General features: G+C 42.6%; 1 protein-coding gene across 3 annotated transcripts in view; it reads left to right on the top strand.

The window, feature by feature from the left end:
- The window catches only part of stard13b (StAR-related lipid transfer (START) domain containing 13b), an 85,774-nt gene that overhangs the window by 33,705 nt on the left and 35,364 nt on the right, over positions 1 to 16,705 (top strand). Inside the window, exon 1 of one of the 3 annotated variants that reach the window (XM_037775539.1) lies at positions 7,222 to 7,675. The exons of 1 other annotated variant lie outside the window; for it this stretch is intronic. In XM_037775539.1, the coding sequence (XP_037631467.1) occupies positions 7,552 to 7,675 (124 nt within the window). In that variant the 5' untranslated portion in view covers positions 7,222 to 7,551. Of the gene's footprint in view, positions 1 to 7,221; positions 7,676 to 15,615; positions 15,915 to 16,705 lie in introns of those variants that run through there. One more of the 3 variants, XM_037775538.1, reaches the window with a different exon arrangement.

Here is a 16,705-nt window from a genome sequence, read left to right as displayed (position 1 = left end):
CTACCTGAGCAGAGAATGAAGTCGCTCTCCCTCTGTGTGTGTTGTAATCCAAGCTTCTCTGTGCTGTGTTTACATAGCTGGTCCGGCCGCGTGTGTATGTCAGTGCATGTGAGTGCTTGTGGGTGCACCCCACTGGCTAGCTAATCGGCGCTGCTCTGCACTGCTCTCATACGGCGGTTACAACTGATGACGCTGTCCCGATCGATGGAGTCATTGCGGAAGTGTAGCACTTGCCTTCCGGTCCCCCCCCAGGTTAACACTGTTAGCTCTGTCAGCACTGTTGCCATTGTTTGACCTGTTTGAGCTTTGAGCACCGTTTGCTGCTAGCCGCCAGCTCAGCCATGTTGAGAGCCGTCTGGAGGCAATCCCTCTATGCCCTAAATTTGGAATTTAGCACCTTTAATAAAACTGGTTGTGATGTTTTCAGTGTGCAACCTCCGGGTCTGAGAAGTGAAGCCAATGCTGAAGTGCCTTAATCTTGCATTCTTTCTAACAGCCAGCAGGGGGCGACTCCTCTGGTTGCAAAAAGAAGACTGATTGTATAGAAGTCTGTGAGAAAATGAGCCTACTTCTCACTTGATTTATTACCTCAGTAAACATTGTAAACATGAGTTTATGGTCTCAATGGCTAGTTTCAAGTCTTCTTCAATACAGCATGATGTTCATTTAGTAAATTATGGTCCCATTTAGACTCAAATAGACCATAAAGCAGGGGATGCTTTAGGGTGTAGCTACCTTGTGATTGGCAGGTCGCTACCACAGCGTTGTCTGGTCTGGGAGTTGTCCTTGATTTTGTCGTACAACTTTAACCCTTTCACAGTGTGTTTTCAGTTCATCAAAGTTAATTTGCAACATGTTGGTTGCCCAGAAATGTCTTATTCAGCGTTCTGTTGTACTTAGCTCCACTCTCTAGTGTCACTTCTGGTTGGTCGTGTCTAGAATGTAACCCACAAAGTGCAAAAAAAAGAAACTCTTGCGAGACTCGCTGCCTGATGACCTATCCTACTATTCAAGGTCAATGCCTAACCTTAACCATCTTGGGAGAGTTTCCCAACTCGTGGGTTCCTTTCTAGACATGACCCTACTGGTTGCAAAAAAACAAGATGGTGACGGGCCAAGATGCCAAACTCGAGGCTTCAAAATGGCAGTCCAGAAACCAATGGGTGACGTCACAGTGAACACGTCCACTTCTTACAGAGAGATGATGAAAGCACAAACATAAAGCATAAGCACAAAGCATTAAAAAACTACTTTTGTCTTGTAGTTCAACAATAGTTCTCTTCTGTGTTGCTTACATAACTGAGCTAAACATGTGGTCTGAGAATACGTATAGTGTTAACACAGATGTTGACAGCAGTTTGGTTTCTATTAAATGGAAATGTTTTCCATAATTCTGTTAGTATTTTGAGAATCAGGTGTAGCAGCTTTGGAGGCAAAACCGTCATCTCAAACTGGACTCTATATGTCAGACATTTGTCGTAGGAGGGGGAACTACAAGCCCTACTGTACGTTTAATTTCAAGCAGCTGTCATTTCCTCCTTTGGTCTTCGTCAGACTCTTAACTCCACTTTCTCTCTCGGGACGACGCTCATCTTGAAATGTAAACATCAACTTCCTGTTTGAAAGGCTAATGTCATGCTACAGTAAGCTGTAATTTATGAAGAGCTATCCTGTCAGTTGTATTTATTGGTGATTGCTGTGAAGATGCCTTGCAGCAAAAACTCCCCTAATGTGCATTTTCACATCATCACTACCGCCAGAAAGGTGATGGAAATTGAACCCTGGTGGAAAAAAAGAGACTTAAAAAAAACAGCTTGAAAATTGCTTAAAATCAATAAAACATGAGCTTGTTCCCATCACGTTTGTGAGAAAAATAGTGAAATGGAGGCAGGGAGAGTGATTGAGAGAGAAATGTACCTCTGTGATTAGATCCTCATTGCTCTAATAGAGACCAGGTGCTGGACAGTGGTGTAAATGTTTTCCCATGCATTTTTGTGGGCAACGCAGCCTTAACAGATCCAGACCTGACAGCATTACATGCTTTGTCATTCAATGAAACAATAGCCACGTACGCTTGTCATGCCAGTTTTACATTCCTCAAGCCTCTTTATACAAACTTTGACCCCTGAGAGCTCCCACCTCTTGACAGTTATTGAAACAAACTTTTTCTATTTTTTTTTACCTCACTCAGTGTTGTAGTTTAATACAAAAAGTCAAGTTATGCAACAAACTGCTTTACAGATATTTAATTGTAATTGTTTGTAATTGGACATCTGTTCGGGAATTAATGATTGTATCAAGAACATCCTCCACTAAAGGAAGAAACCATGACGTTACAACACACGGCCCTCTAAGAAAACAGAATTAGTGGCCACTTTAATGGATCGGGACCAAAGTCAGCTCCTCCTTCCCCAAACCCCATAATCTAAACCCAGATATACACCACATGTGTGGCTCCTCTGGAAAAATGAACTGGACTTGGGAATATATGGTCAGGAAATTTATAGCACATGCCTGGGACGAGCCCTCGGGGGCCGTGGGGGTGGAGGCGGAGGGGGGAGATCTCCCCCGCTCCTCGCTCCCCAAGCCTTGTTTCCATTAGGCTGGGAAGAGCAGTCTCCCAGACTAGTCAAGGGGGGGGGGTTGGTGGAGGGGGGGAGGGGGGGGTGTAAGACCTCCTGGCCGCCAACATGACCCAATCACGGAGGAGAAATCAGTTTCCTCACATCTGGGATTTTCCCACTGCAGCTACAGGGCAGCATTCCACATCAGTCACCAGACTCAGCAAACTCTGGAATTTAGATAACTTGTGTACAAATAAATATGTGTTTCTCTGTACGTGTGGGGGAGGGAGACGGTGAGAGACAGTGGACAAAAAGTAGCCCAGAAAATGTCCCAGTTTTTCAGGGTAAACGGGCGCTTTCTAAAAGCTGCCTGGGCCAAAACCAACAAGTGGGTGAGTCAGCAAAGGGAAAACATTCTCTCAAGCTGATTGATGTTTCCTCTCTTTGCATCTGCTATTATTACTTTCATTGCCAAGAACCGCTCCAGAAGCTAAGTCATCATCTAACCACAATGATCCTCGCAGCAATAATGCTCATCTTTATTGTAGGCTATGAGTTCCTTTTTTTTTTTTTGATCAGGCTAGGCGGTGGTCTGTGTTTACCTCTCTGGTGATTCATGTTGAGAGAGGTCAGAACCTTGTTGCTGCGCTTCCTCCATCACTTTTACACATGGGGGCTGACAGCGACGGTATTGTCTGTCTGTCCATTCCTGTCTTGTCAGTCACTGGGCCTGGAGACTGTTAGCTTAGAACACTCATTCATTATCCTGTTTGCAACATGTCAACCAAAGGATTAGTGAAATGATGGACAGATGATGTTTTGAAGATTGTTTAAGGGTTCTTTATGAAAAAAAAACTCCTTAAAGGACCAATGTGTAACATTTAGGGGGATCTATTGGCAGAAATGGAATATAACATTAATAAGTATGTTTTCTTTAGTGTTTAATCACCTGAAAATAAGAATTGTTGTGTTTTCGTTACCTTAGAATGAGCCGTTTATATCTAGGGAATGGGTCCTCTCAACAGAGTCTGCCATGTTGTACCACCATGTTTCTACAGAACAGACGATCCGAACTCTGTTAACTTTTCCTGCTTGGGCCAGAGTTGATAACGTTACTCGCTCCTGTTGCCGCTGCTCCCTCTCTCTTGCTTCACCACTCACTCCCCATGTACACACATACACTGTAAACACTGGCTCTGCTCCAAATGACCTTCTCTACTCATACAAAAACTGGCTCTAGAGAGGGACATTCACGTTTTCGCGTCAGCCACCGTAGCTCTCCAACACGCTTGGCACACGGGAGAGGCTTCAGTTGGTTGCAATCTCCTCACCTCACTGCTAGATACCGCCAGATCCTACACACTGGACCTTTAAAATGTGTGTTATATTGTAAGTTAAAGCTTCAGTAGGAAGAGGGATTTTTGGCATCATTGGACAAAAATTCCATAATAACGGCAACTTTTAGCTTATTGTAATTCAAGTTTTCTGAGGGAAAATTAGACTCCTGCACCTCCTCTTGGCTCTGTTTTCAGGCTTTAAAAAATCAAGCCACGTGACGGGAGACTTTGGCCAATCACAGGTCATTTTAGAGAGAGAGCGTTCCTATTGGCTGTGCTATGGCTGGTGGGCGGTGCTTGGTATTTCTTCAACTGTTCTCACCATGGCGGTCGGGTCACAAACTTTCTCATTTAACAGCTGAACAGTACACTACGAGATGTTTCTGAAAACATGTGAGGCGAGAAATAGGCATTACAGTAACAGAATATTGATTCGGTTTGACCGTTTGATTGGAGTTGGCGAGTGATTGACAGCTGCTCAGAGACGGCAAGGCTCCAGATCAGCTCTGATTGGTTGTTTTCCTCCGGTCTGTGAAATCTTGCAGATGCCATTAGGAGCACTCGAGGACACAGAGGCACATGATTTCTTTCAGATTACCTGTCTCATGCACTACTGTCAGGATATAGTGATCGTTATATAAAAAATAACTTTTTTTAATCACATTTGCTCCAATTCTACCCACTACTGGTTTAATGCCTTCACCATTGTAGGAAATATATGGATGTATAACCTGTTTTGTGTTAATTTGACAGGATTTGTGTGTTAACTTTCAGCCTTTTTTTCTCTGTGAGCTTCCTGGTTCACGTAACCAGCAGAAAACAAGGTGCTTGACTCGGCCTAACCCTGACCCTTCCTGAAGAGGCACAGGATCAGATGAAACAGGTTCTCTGGACAAGTGTGTGTGTGTGTGTGGGTGAGTGTGTGTTTTCTGTCCTCCAAGCTGCATTTTAGCCCGGGGTCTTAACAAGTGGGGCTGGAAATAGCAGCATGTTGATGGTGAACAGGTTCCTCCCTCTGACCCACACTGAACCAAAAAAGCATCCATGTCTTCTCACACATTTTTCATTCCTGCGATTTGCTAAACCTTAAAATAACGGTGACAAACTCGGTTAGATCCAAATGCAGATGAAAAGCTGTTGCACTCTGTGAGAATTATTTAGTTCCTCCACCGCAAATGAGCAGGACGTTTTGATGTTTTGCTCCATAGGAAGCTACGATCTTTGATGTTTCTGTTATTCTGTCTTCACCAGGGAGCCGAGTCTTAACCTGAAATATGTAGATGTTAATGTCTTTGTGTCAGATCCAGATAGATCAGAGCAGTTCACTGCATGGGGCTCTCTTATTCCTCCTGGCTGCACATAATTTCAGTTTTGGACAGAACAAATGGGAAACTGATCCCTTCATTAATATTCTCCCCTCAGCTGCACGCCGCTCAGATTATCTCACTATGTGACCTTGTAATAATCCGTAAATCACCTGTCCTGTCCTGCTCGGTGGCAAATGGGCTCTATCTCCTTATTGAAATGAAGTAATGTTAGCTCAGTGTCATACGGAGAGGGCAAACTGGGGTCAGCAGAGATTTGCTCATTTAAGAGACCGTCAATCTTCAGCGAGTCGCTCCGTGTGTTTATAATGGTATTAAACCTGTTATAACAGTAATCCCAGCTGCTGAACAAGAAACCAATACAGCCGATATGATATCACCGCTCTGAGGTCATGCACAGGCACACAATAATAGGAGGACATTCCTAAAATGATTATGGTATAATGATTACTAAAGCTGGTGTCTACTACGCAGCCTCATAGAAGAACTTATCGTGTTTATTCTCCTGATGTGAGCTGAGGTTTTCTTTTCTCTTCGGTATCTGCGGTGCGAGATATTGTGACAACAGAAGTAAATGGTGCTGAAACTGAACCCATGTTTCTGTTGGAGGGTTGACCTACTCTAACCTCTACCTGGGGAGAACTCGCTCAACCCTCACTAAGCTTTAAAAATAATAGACCACATCCTGCTGATGGGAAATTTAGGTCAAAATCCTAATGATAGTTAATAATTAGGTCTATGTCAATCAAATGAAACAAAAGAAGCATCCAGAAAAAATGAAGTACCTGCAGTTAAAAATGATACCCAAGAAAATTCTTTACAGTAGTTTAAAGAAAATAATATATGCATTCAAGTGCTATGATTGGAAGGTATTATTGTTTTGAATTGTGTCATTTGAGAGCTGTGTGTGTGTGTGTTTGTGTGTGTGTTGAGGGGTGTTAAGAGGTTGGCAGCTTGTGATGCGTTCAGGTGCTCTACGTAAAGATCCACTTCCTACTTCAGACTCTTAAATTTGAATTGTTGGAAGCACTGTTGGACTAAAAAAAAAGTGACAAAATGGAAACTTTGTCTTCTGGTTGTTTTATTCTAGTCGGCATGTGCCTCGAGTTTGGGCCGCGTTGTGCTCCTGTTGCAAGTTGAATGAGAATTTGACATTGGACGTAGCATCCAGACATTGTTGTATATTTGCAGCTGTAGTCTCAAGGACAGTTTATACACAACAAACAATTTTTAGTTGGAAGAATATTCTGGAAATGCCTTTTGAAGTGTTACTGCCCTGACACGTGGTTTCAAAGAAACATTCATGAACAGTGTTGTACATTTTTATATCTTTATTACTTCTTTCCCTCTGTAATTAACTGTTTTTATTCTTTCACCCTTGTTTCCCCGAGAATGTTTGTTACCCTGGATGGGAGGGAAGGTTTTTGTAAGTTTTTGAAAGCGCTCTGTTTTTTCAAAATGAACAAAAGCCAGTAAACTTAATGTAAAAAAAGATAAAGGATGTAGACCTAGAATCTATTTTTTTTTTAACATTGTATGGTTATGGAAACCTTCGAGGAATGTTCCTTTAGTGTTCTTTGGGATAAATCATCATGCAGGAACCATCAGTATTCACATAACCATGACAGAACATTATATAGAGGCCTTGTGATGTTCTTTTAAGGTTACATGAAATACTGCTAAGGGGGAACCTTCATGGAACATTACAAAAATGCTTTGCTGGGTCATAAAGTGTGACATTTAATATTCAACAAAGGCTGAAATTCAATAACAGACATGCATCAATAGCCTACCTAATATTTACACTATCAGTTGCTACCATCTATCCTCCAAGCTCGCCATTCCTCCTCTCTAGTCAGAAGCTGCTCAGCCTACCATTTAGTTGGGTGGATATGTGCTCAGCTGCCAGCTGGTAATTCCCCATATTTCCCGCAGCATTTGAAGGCATCACGGCCGTGTAGCGCTCGCTGCGCGTGGATCCCTTCACACACACATGCAGACGCACACGCACACACATCTGGTGTGAAGTGTTAAAGTCTGTCTCGGTGCTTTACAATCACTTTTTACTCGTTTTTTATTAATTTCCGTTTCTCAGCCAGAGGAATATATTTATTTATTTATTTCCCCCAAAATGTTGCCAGCTGCGTCTGAAGAGCGGCCACCAGAGTCCCGTCTACTGCTGCTGCTGCTGTAGTAGTAGTTAGTAGAGACAGAGGTTAGAACCGGGAGAAGGAGAGCTGATTGATTGTGTCGGAGACTTTAACAGAAGGTAGTTTGTTTGGGACGGAGAGGATTCAATTATTATGTCCGAGTGGAGGATTTGCGATGACATCTAGAAGAAACTCTGCGAAACTGAAGCTCCGGAGGTCGTTCAGCGAGCAGCTGCGGAGCTCCACGTCCAAAGCCTGGGATCTCCTCTGGAGGAATGTCAGGGAGCGGAGGCTGGCAGGTCAGTAGTCCGCTGCAGGCAGACCGGACCACGGTCACCCCGGTCACCCCGGTCACCCCGGTCCGGTCAAAGCCATGCACCTCAGCAAAACTTATCTTATTGTCATTTTCATCTCTGGACAGCAGTAATCAGAGTTAGGTTACATCATTCATGGTGTGTGCATTAAGTGTCATCACAGTGCTGCAACAGGGGTATAGTCTATTTGTAGAGGAAAAAAAATGCATTTTTGATACATTTCTCATACGTCTACACGTTTTCTCTCTAATGAGCTATATTATAGTTATAGTTATAGGTGCAGTGCAAAAAACATAACCTATTCATCCCAAATTGGCAGATATTAAATGTGCACATGGATCAATTCATTTTCAAAATTAAAAAGTGACACTATTGAAGTTGTGCTGTTGAGTGAACTAAAATCCCTCTGATTTATTTTGACTCATAGTGGTGCAAACTGCATTATTTCTTTATAAGGAGGGAAACAGCTGAACGACTTTTGTAAATTAATTTCCAAAGGACTTTCATTTACTTGACATTACTTTGAGCTATGAACGTATGTGATGCATCTCAATGGGTTGTATGTGATTCTAAAGCAATAAGCCTGAATACAGAAACAAGATAATCAACTTATAACTTTGTGCACTCGTGTAGGAGATCCATGGTTACACAGTGTTATTGTACAGTGTTGATTTGGATCCATCATCAGTGACCACAGGTCTGCTGTTGCCGCAGAGTGGCGCTGATGAGTCATGTTTGCTCTGTGAAATGGAAAGTGGATGAAAGCTGAGTGAGAGTGGACAATATTTCACCATTTTCCTGTTTGATTTTTGGTCTAAATGTATCCACATGCTCATAGAGCACCTTAAATTATCATGAAAACAAATGCTTCTTTCTTTCTTTCTTTCTTTCTTTCTTTCTTTCTTTCTGTATTTAATACTTTATGATCATACATTTTCTTACTTTTCTTACTGTTTCTGTATAGTGTATATGGTGATGATAATATTGCAGCTGCTTCACAGTAACTCTCTTTGAGATAGTATAGAACATTTTATCATTTTAAAATATATTATAGATTGATTACAAGTTTATATCCAATTGCTCTGTTTGTTAAGATGAATTCCTGGCTGGCTGTTAATAAACTAGGACCCGAGCAGTTTCTTATTAATGCGACTCCAATGAAATGGTCGATACATATTTGCTTTAACCTCTTAAAATGCACCCGTCTCTGTGGATGATGAGACACATTGTGCTGTTTGTTCAAACAGACATTATATTTCCTGCATAATATGTATGAAATTATGCATAAGAGATCTAGAATCACCATTTTTCTGTCATTGCAGATATGAATATGTATCTCAATATAGCAAGATGTTGCCTCAAAGAAGTGTGGATATGTTTTTAGAATTAACTTTAAAGCTACTTTGGAAAGAAACACTGCAGATTTAGAGGTTAATGCCTGGTGCACTGAATCTGTTGAAGGTCTTGAGTGTCAGGAGTGTTTGTGTGTGAAGGGTTGAAATCAATTATTGGTGCGGTAACCTCAGTGCACCACTAGGTGCTGTGAATTGACCACATCAGAACAGCTCTGTCTTCATCAGGAGGAGTTTGAGTGCTTGGTGTAGTAGAAATAGAGATGAGACCAGGTGTGTTGGGCAGGATCCAAAGCTGCTGTTAAATCTTCACACAAGTGTCGTGTATTGCAGTATTGCAGAAAGTTTGATACCTGCTGCTCCAATCAGCTGTGCAGCCTGCTGAGGCACGATACTGATGCAGTGTCAGGATATTTGACACATTAATCCTGCATTATGTTCCATGTACAGTACAGTATGTATCTCAGCGATGTGTACCATGCACCTGGCAGTCTCCGCAGTCCCGAGACCTTGAGCTGCTTATGTACACACTGAACAAGGGGGACGCATATAGACCTGGTGCAGCTGACTGACTTGACAGAAGTTATGTCAATATTGTTTTACTTGCAAGGTAGTTCCCTATAGTGTTATTTTTTTGCTAGTTGTGCTACAGATTTATATATATATATTTGTGCATCTTTATGTTGATTAAGCTGATGTGATATTTGGGGCAGAGAGGAGAAAACTCTTTCATTTCCAAAACAGATTGAAGGGAAATCAAAAGGAAGGCAATGTAGGTCAGGTGTTGTAGCCCCCCTGACAGCTCATTTCTAGCTCATCAGAGATGATGTGGCCAATCAAGAAGGACATTCATGTGTGTCAAATCACAGATGGTGGTCTATTTACAGCCAAATATTTCTATTTATATAGATTTTGGAGAGATGGATCCATCTTTTTTTATCACACTAAAGCACTGCCTCCAACCTGATGGAGTTAAATAATGTATGCCAGTCCAATCAGATAAGATAAGTGTGGAGTCTATGCATGAAACATTATTGTTTGACTGGGATACCGTGTCTCTTTGTTGAAGGTCACTCTGCAATAAGCAAATATTTACGGCGGGCTTCATCTACTCCTGTGTGATTAATAGGTGTTAACTTTCACTGCAAAGCAGGAGCCCAATACTGATAGATGTGAGCTGTCACACTCTATATAGATATATATATCACAAAGATTTCTTTTTAATTACAGGGAGATATGCATGAAATCATTTCACACTGTAATTGGGTTTGACTTTGAGTTGAGTCGACTCCCACGGATGAATGAAAATACATTCATATTAATTAAGCGCTTTCTAGTTTCTCCAGAACTTAGATACTGAGTACAAACATATAATTTATGGTTTTTGATAACATGTTACATATGATTGTGTGTGTTTCACTATGACATTATGAGGACATCAGTTACTGCTCTTCCCTCTGTTATATTTCCATGGCTTTTATATGTCAATCTCAGACAAACTGTGCTTGAACATGATGCCTGAAAGCCTGCTTGTTTCAAAAGCTGCTCTCTGACTGCTTAGTGAAACTGTGAACAAAGTCAATGCGATAATAATTTGTTAACACAAATTCATTTTAACGCCACTAATTTCTTTAACGCGTTAACGCAACTTGTATTTTTAGGTTGTATCGGGCTCAGTTTTAAAGCTAGAGTGAAAATACCGAAAATTGTTGAGAAGGAGGCTAAATAATACTCCAAACTTTAAAGCTCCGTTTTAAAGCTAAAAGATATTGGCATCATATGAAACTAGAAAAACCTAAAGAATCTATCGGTACCAACCATGTCATAGTAGCTTGTCGCGAAGGAGGCAAAATAACACTCCAGAGCTGCACTAAATTTTGGTGAGGAAAAACTGGCACGGCCATTTTCAAAGGTGTCCTTTGACCTCTGACCTCAAGATATGTGAATGAAAATGGGTTCTATGGGTACCCACGAGTCTCCCCTTTACAGACATGCCCACTTTATGATAATCACATGCAGCACACTGACACACTGACAGCTGTTGTTGCCTGTTGGGCTGCAGTTTGCCATGTTATGATTTGAGCATATGTTTTTATGCTAAATGCAGTACCTGTGAGGGTTTGTGGACAATATTTGTCATTGTTTTGTGTTGTTACTTGATTTCCAACAATAAATATATACATATATTTGCATAAAGCAGCATATTTGCCCACGCCCATGTTGATAAGAGTATTAAATACTTTAAAAAATCTCCCTTTAAGGTACATTTTGAAAAAAAAAATTGCAATTAATTTGCGATCAACCGCGATTAACTATGGACAATGATGCGATAAATCGCAATTAAATATTTGAATCGAATGACAGCCCTAATATTACTTAATAATAGGCAAGTTAGAAGCCTGAATATCCTGGGACACACATGTTTTGGGGGAAACCCGGCAGCTTCACGCAGCTGCTCGAGGAGGTAAGGCCTTGCTACTATAGATGAGATTAAGGTCTGAAAAATTCTGCATGGAGTGATCCTCACTGTGTTAAGTCACAGATGCAGTGTTTAAAAAGTCTCCAGTAAAGCACCTGCCACCTCGTCCACTGGATAGGGCCTGTATAAGGGGCTTCTTCTCAAACGCTTCAGGTTACCTGCACAGCAGCTACACTGATCTTGCAGTATTAAAGTGCGATTTACTTCCAGACCTGAGCTCAGAATTCAGACATTTGGTGGCTCACGAGGTGGAAATCTCCAGTCACACTGGGGCTATTCTTAAGCCTTAACCATAGGAAACGTAGCCATGCCAGAGCCAGAACTGCCCAGGCCAGATTACATGTGTCTGCTGCTGAATCAAACCACTTCAGAGCGGTGTCTAAACCCCACTCAGCTGCCTCCGTACTCGTCATCTGTGGGCTTCCAGTTCGTGATTCAGAATAAAAGTTTCCCTTTTGTCATCACACCACCAAAGTTGAATGCTGGAGCAGAGAATGAATGAAAGCTGGGCACGCATTAAAGCCGCAGTAGGCAGAATGTTTTTGGCATGTCTGGACAAGAATTCCATAATAACCTTCCAGCATATTGTAATTCAAGAGATAATCTGAGCGATAACCAGACTTCTGCACCTCCTCATGGCTCTGTTTTCAGGCTTTAAAAAATCTGTGACGGGAGACTTTGGCCAATCACAGGTCATTTCAGAGAGAGAGCGTTCCTATTGGCTGGTCATTCAACGGAGGCAGTTGTCAATCACTCGTGAACTCCGATCAAACGGTCAAACTAGGCAGAGCTGATCAAATATGAATCAATATTATGTTACTGTAATGCCTATTTCTCGCCTCAAATGTTTCCAGGAACATCTTGTAGTGTACTGTTTAGCTGTAAATTGAGAAAGTTTGCTCCGGCTGGTGGGCGGTGTTTAGTATTTCCTCAACTGATCTCAACATGGCTGCCGGGTCACAATTTGTATCATTTACAGCTGAAAAGTACACTACAAGATGTTTCTGAAAACAGTTTATGTCAGAAATAGTCATTACTGTAACAGAATATTGATTCGTATTTGATCAGTGCTGCCTAGTTTGACCGTTTGATCGGAGTTCACGAGTGATTGACAGCTGCTCAGAGACGGCACTCTCTGCTCTGATTGGTTGTTTTCCTCCGGTCTGTGAAATCTTGCAGATGCCGTTAGGAGCATCGGAGGACACAGAGGCACATGATTTTTTTTCAGATTGCATATCTCACGCACTACTGTCAGGATATGGTGACCGTTTTATAAAAATAACTTTTTAAATATTTTTTGTTCTAATCTTGCCTACTGCTGCTTTAAATGTCTGCATTGCAGTTTCATTTTCATTTGTCATCACACAGCAACAATAACAGCCTTTATTGTGATGAACAATAAAATCCAGGCTGTCAGGCTGGCCTCGGTATATATGTGTTTGTGTGTGTAATGTGAGTCTGGATTCCTGTTGCCATGCTGTATAGTAGTTGAGCTCTGAAACCTAGACAGAGGCGTGTTGGAACAAGTTTGATAAGGGCTGCAGTCACTGTGCCTGACACACAACACTCCCTCTAAGGACACACCACCACAGCCATTTCTTCATGGCATGCGGCACAAAGTTAAATACAGGGACACCCAAAGGGAATACCAGAGATATGGTAGCTCTTTCACAATCTCCGCCGAGGTATTTGAGAGTGCAGACAGACACGAAAACACCATTAATCTCGTTCATTATGATGTTGTGTAGCAGTGGGTGATTGATTCCGTAATGCGATATGTGCGATGCACTTAGTGAATTTCTCCGTCTAGACGGAGAGGGAAGAAGAAAAACACAGACGAGGGTTCAGGGAGATCGCGCCGTTGCCAACACGCTGCCACTCATTTTTTTTGACACCTGAAGCGATCCTTTTACAGTATGAATGAACGCAGGTGTTTGTGTGTGTGAAAAGTGAGTCAGCGCCCGATGAAATCATCTGAATGGTGTCACACCGTCACTTAGTACCTTAAGAAAGCAACAATGACATATTGACATCGCTCCACCTGAGGGTGTGGAGAGGGCCATTAAAGCCAGAGGAGAGGTTTATGGAAACGTGCAGCGCTGCTCTGAAGTGTGCTGCTGAATTGTGGTCTTTGTGAGCTTAAGCTAGGGTGGATTTTGCCGGCCAAGGGAGCGAAACAAGACAGGAACTGTGTTTGACTTGGTCGCTTGCCCATTCGTGCTCTTTTCACATGTATGGCGCCATGCTTAGGCTATATACTACACAGGCAGGCCTGTATGCAGAGGCCAGGAGAGTGGCAGGGGCCCTGATTGGTGCTGGGTGGATGTGGACTTTACCTCAGGTGTGAGGAGATTGTTGTTCCATGATGTGAACTGGCTGATACAAGAGGACTTTTAAATCAGCTTGTAGTTTTCATTAAAAAAAAATGATCATCCCAAATGGTGTAAATTACTTTTGCAACTATTTCAGATGTTACCAGATAATTGTTTAATTCATCAGGGACTCATAACAAAGCAGGTTTTGAGTAAAAAATGACTAACAAACTAACAAATTGCTGAGTTACTGTGTTGATGGACACTATTGTCCCACAATGCAATGCACAAATAAATGGAGGAGCTGCCCGGAGCTTACCTTGCATGGCAGCTGGATTCCCGCGATGTCACGAAACGAAGTGAGAATCGCGGGATCACGTATCACATGAAAAAATCCATCTTGTCAGGCTTCAAGTAATGGGTTTGTATCCGGCCAGTGACCGGGCCACACAGCGTTCCTGTGAGGAGCTACTGGCAGCTACGGGCGTGGCTTAGGTGTGTTAGACAATACAGGGAGGCGACTCTTCATTCTGAAAAACAATGGTGGCTCCTGAAGAGGTTAGGGTAGATGCTGCAATAGCATCAGTTACATCAGAACTGGAGAGTATTTCTTCATTGATAGAAGAGCAAAGAACGACACTGAAGGCTTGTCTCGATGGAAAAGATTTTTTCTCAACTGGCTTCAGCGAGAGTTTATATATATATATATATATATATATATTAATAAACTACACTATTTTATTATCATTTCTTTTGTAATTTCTACAGTCTTTATCTTTTTTTTATTTGTTCTTTACAACGTTCTTCAGTTGCCATTTGATTGATGTCCATAAGAACACATCTTATATCACTTCCTGTTAGTACAAAATGGAAAAGCCCATTGGCCTCTTGTACACTAACTGAAAAAAAAAACAAAAAAACTATAAATATGACTATACAGTGACTTTTACATATTATTAATATCATCATTAAATTCTTCCAGCCAAAATATTTGTATTTCTTTTGTTCTTTACAACTTTATTCACGTCTGCACTCACACATCTTAAATCACTTCCTCTTGGCAGAAAATGGAAACTATATACCGTGAACATTGCTATATGGTAAATACTATATATTTTTAGTATGTACTGGGGACAAAGTGTGACAAGAGGCTTTAATTTCTGTCACTGAACAGCCGTCAAACTTGGAACAGATGACATGCCGTCGCCTGATCTTTTCCTTTTGTGTTGAGTAAAGGGGATCTAGGTCACTCATATGTATTCAAGCTAAAATGTCTTTTCCCCCTGAGGAGGTGACACTCGGAGGAGACCTGCTGAGAGGCCTTCCTGTGGCTGGAACTAGGGGTTATGTGGTGGGGGTGTGGGGGAGCACAAATTAGCATTCTCCAACCAAGAAAACAACTTCTCCCTCTCTTTCTCTCTCCTCTGTAGTTTCCTCTAAAATGGCACAGACCCACTCTCGCCCAGTAAACTTGGCACCTGTGTGACCAGCAACAGCAGAAGAGTTGTTCTAGCGCAGGGCGGGTCCAAAAACCACTATTTTTGTAAGCCCTCCCACACCCCTCTCTCTTCCACTCCTGCTCTCCTTACTCAGTTCATAGGCATTCCAATGGTATTTATATTTCCCTCCAGAGCAGGGGGAAGTTGACAAGCGTTCACACAGGCATTGGATTCAGCTCAGCAAGGTGGGCAGTACTCCCTCAGCTCCATCGCCATTGGCCTCCCTGTGGTCACGTGACCCGCAGAGACAGACTGAAGTGTTGGCACTCCTCCCCCTAGGCTCCGCTCTGCTGTCCTCCTCAGCTCACTTTAGGCTTTTTGCGCCTCTGTGTGAAGTTTTTCTGTTAGTGGGAGAGTGTGTGGGTGAGTGTGTATCAGCCAGCGGTCAGGGGCTTGTGTCGGGGTACAGTGTTTCAGTTATGTTTCGGGAGCTCCCAGAGTCCACGGGCAGCGAGTGTCTTGGGAGCATGACCCCAGAGACTCAGGATTTCTACCTGAGAATGGACCATCACCGCAGACGCTCCGGGTACAGGCTGGGCAGGATCATTGCCAGGCAGCAGCTACTCAACAGGATCGCTGGAGGTAGGAGGAGAGGGCTGTTTGGGGTAGAAGTGACAGTTCAGACTGTTGGTCCGTTGGTTGGAAATCTGCCTGTTTTCTTAGCTTCCTTGGCTGTAGAGCCAGCTGTTTAAATGAGTCCTACTCTGTCATACCTCTTGGAATGCTTGGCGAACCAAGCCGGTAGCCAAAACACAAATAAGATATGACGCATACGTATGAATATGAGAGCGTGAATGCAGGATAACCTGGTGCCAAGCGAGCAAGGGCATCGCTGTGTTTGTTTGGGATCAGCTGATTGTCAAATGTCACCTCATATCTCTGGCTTTTTTTTTTCCCTCTACACTTGTTTCCAGATAAAGGTGGAATTCAATAATCTTTGGAAGGCAAATAAAGTGGTTACAAAGTGTGTTTGCGTGTGTGTGTGTCTCTGCAGACAAAGCCAAACTTGACCTTTAACCTATAGGTGGTCAAGGGTGCAGTGGTGGTGAATAATAACGGAGGTGATAAGTTAAAGGATCAGTTACATAACAAGAGGTGAGCCCACAGTGTCAACAAGAGATATCAATGAATGTCTGACACTTTTACAAGCCCTCAGCTCATTTGTGGTCTGCTGTATGCAGCCAGGAGAGCAATACTGGTGTTTAACACCCCCCATTCATCTCTCCCCAAGGCCCGTAAACTCTCGCCTTACCTGGAGATGTAAGGTCCCAACTCCTGGGAGGGGGGGCAGGGCGGCATAACAATAGAGAAGACAAACCACTCCTACCCCCCCCCCCCCCCCCCCCCCCCCCCGCAGGCACCCTGACGCTGGA

Source organism: Sebastes umbrosus, chromosome 7 (genome assembly GCF_015220745.1).
Source record: "Sebastes umbrosus isolate fSebUmb1 chromosome 7, fSebUmb1.pri, whole genome shotgun sequence".
Lineage (NCBI taxonomy): Eukaryota > Metazoa > Chordata > Actinopteri > Perciformes > Sebastidae > Sebastes > Sebastes umbrosus.
This window is presented reverse-complemented; position numbering and strand designations above follow the sequence as displayed.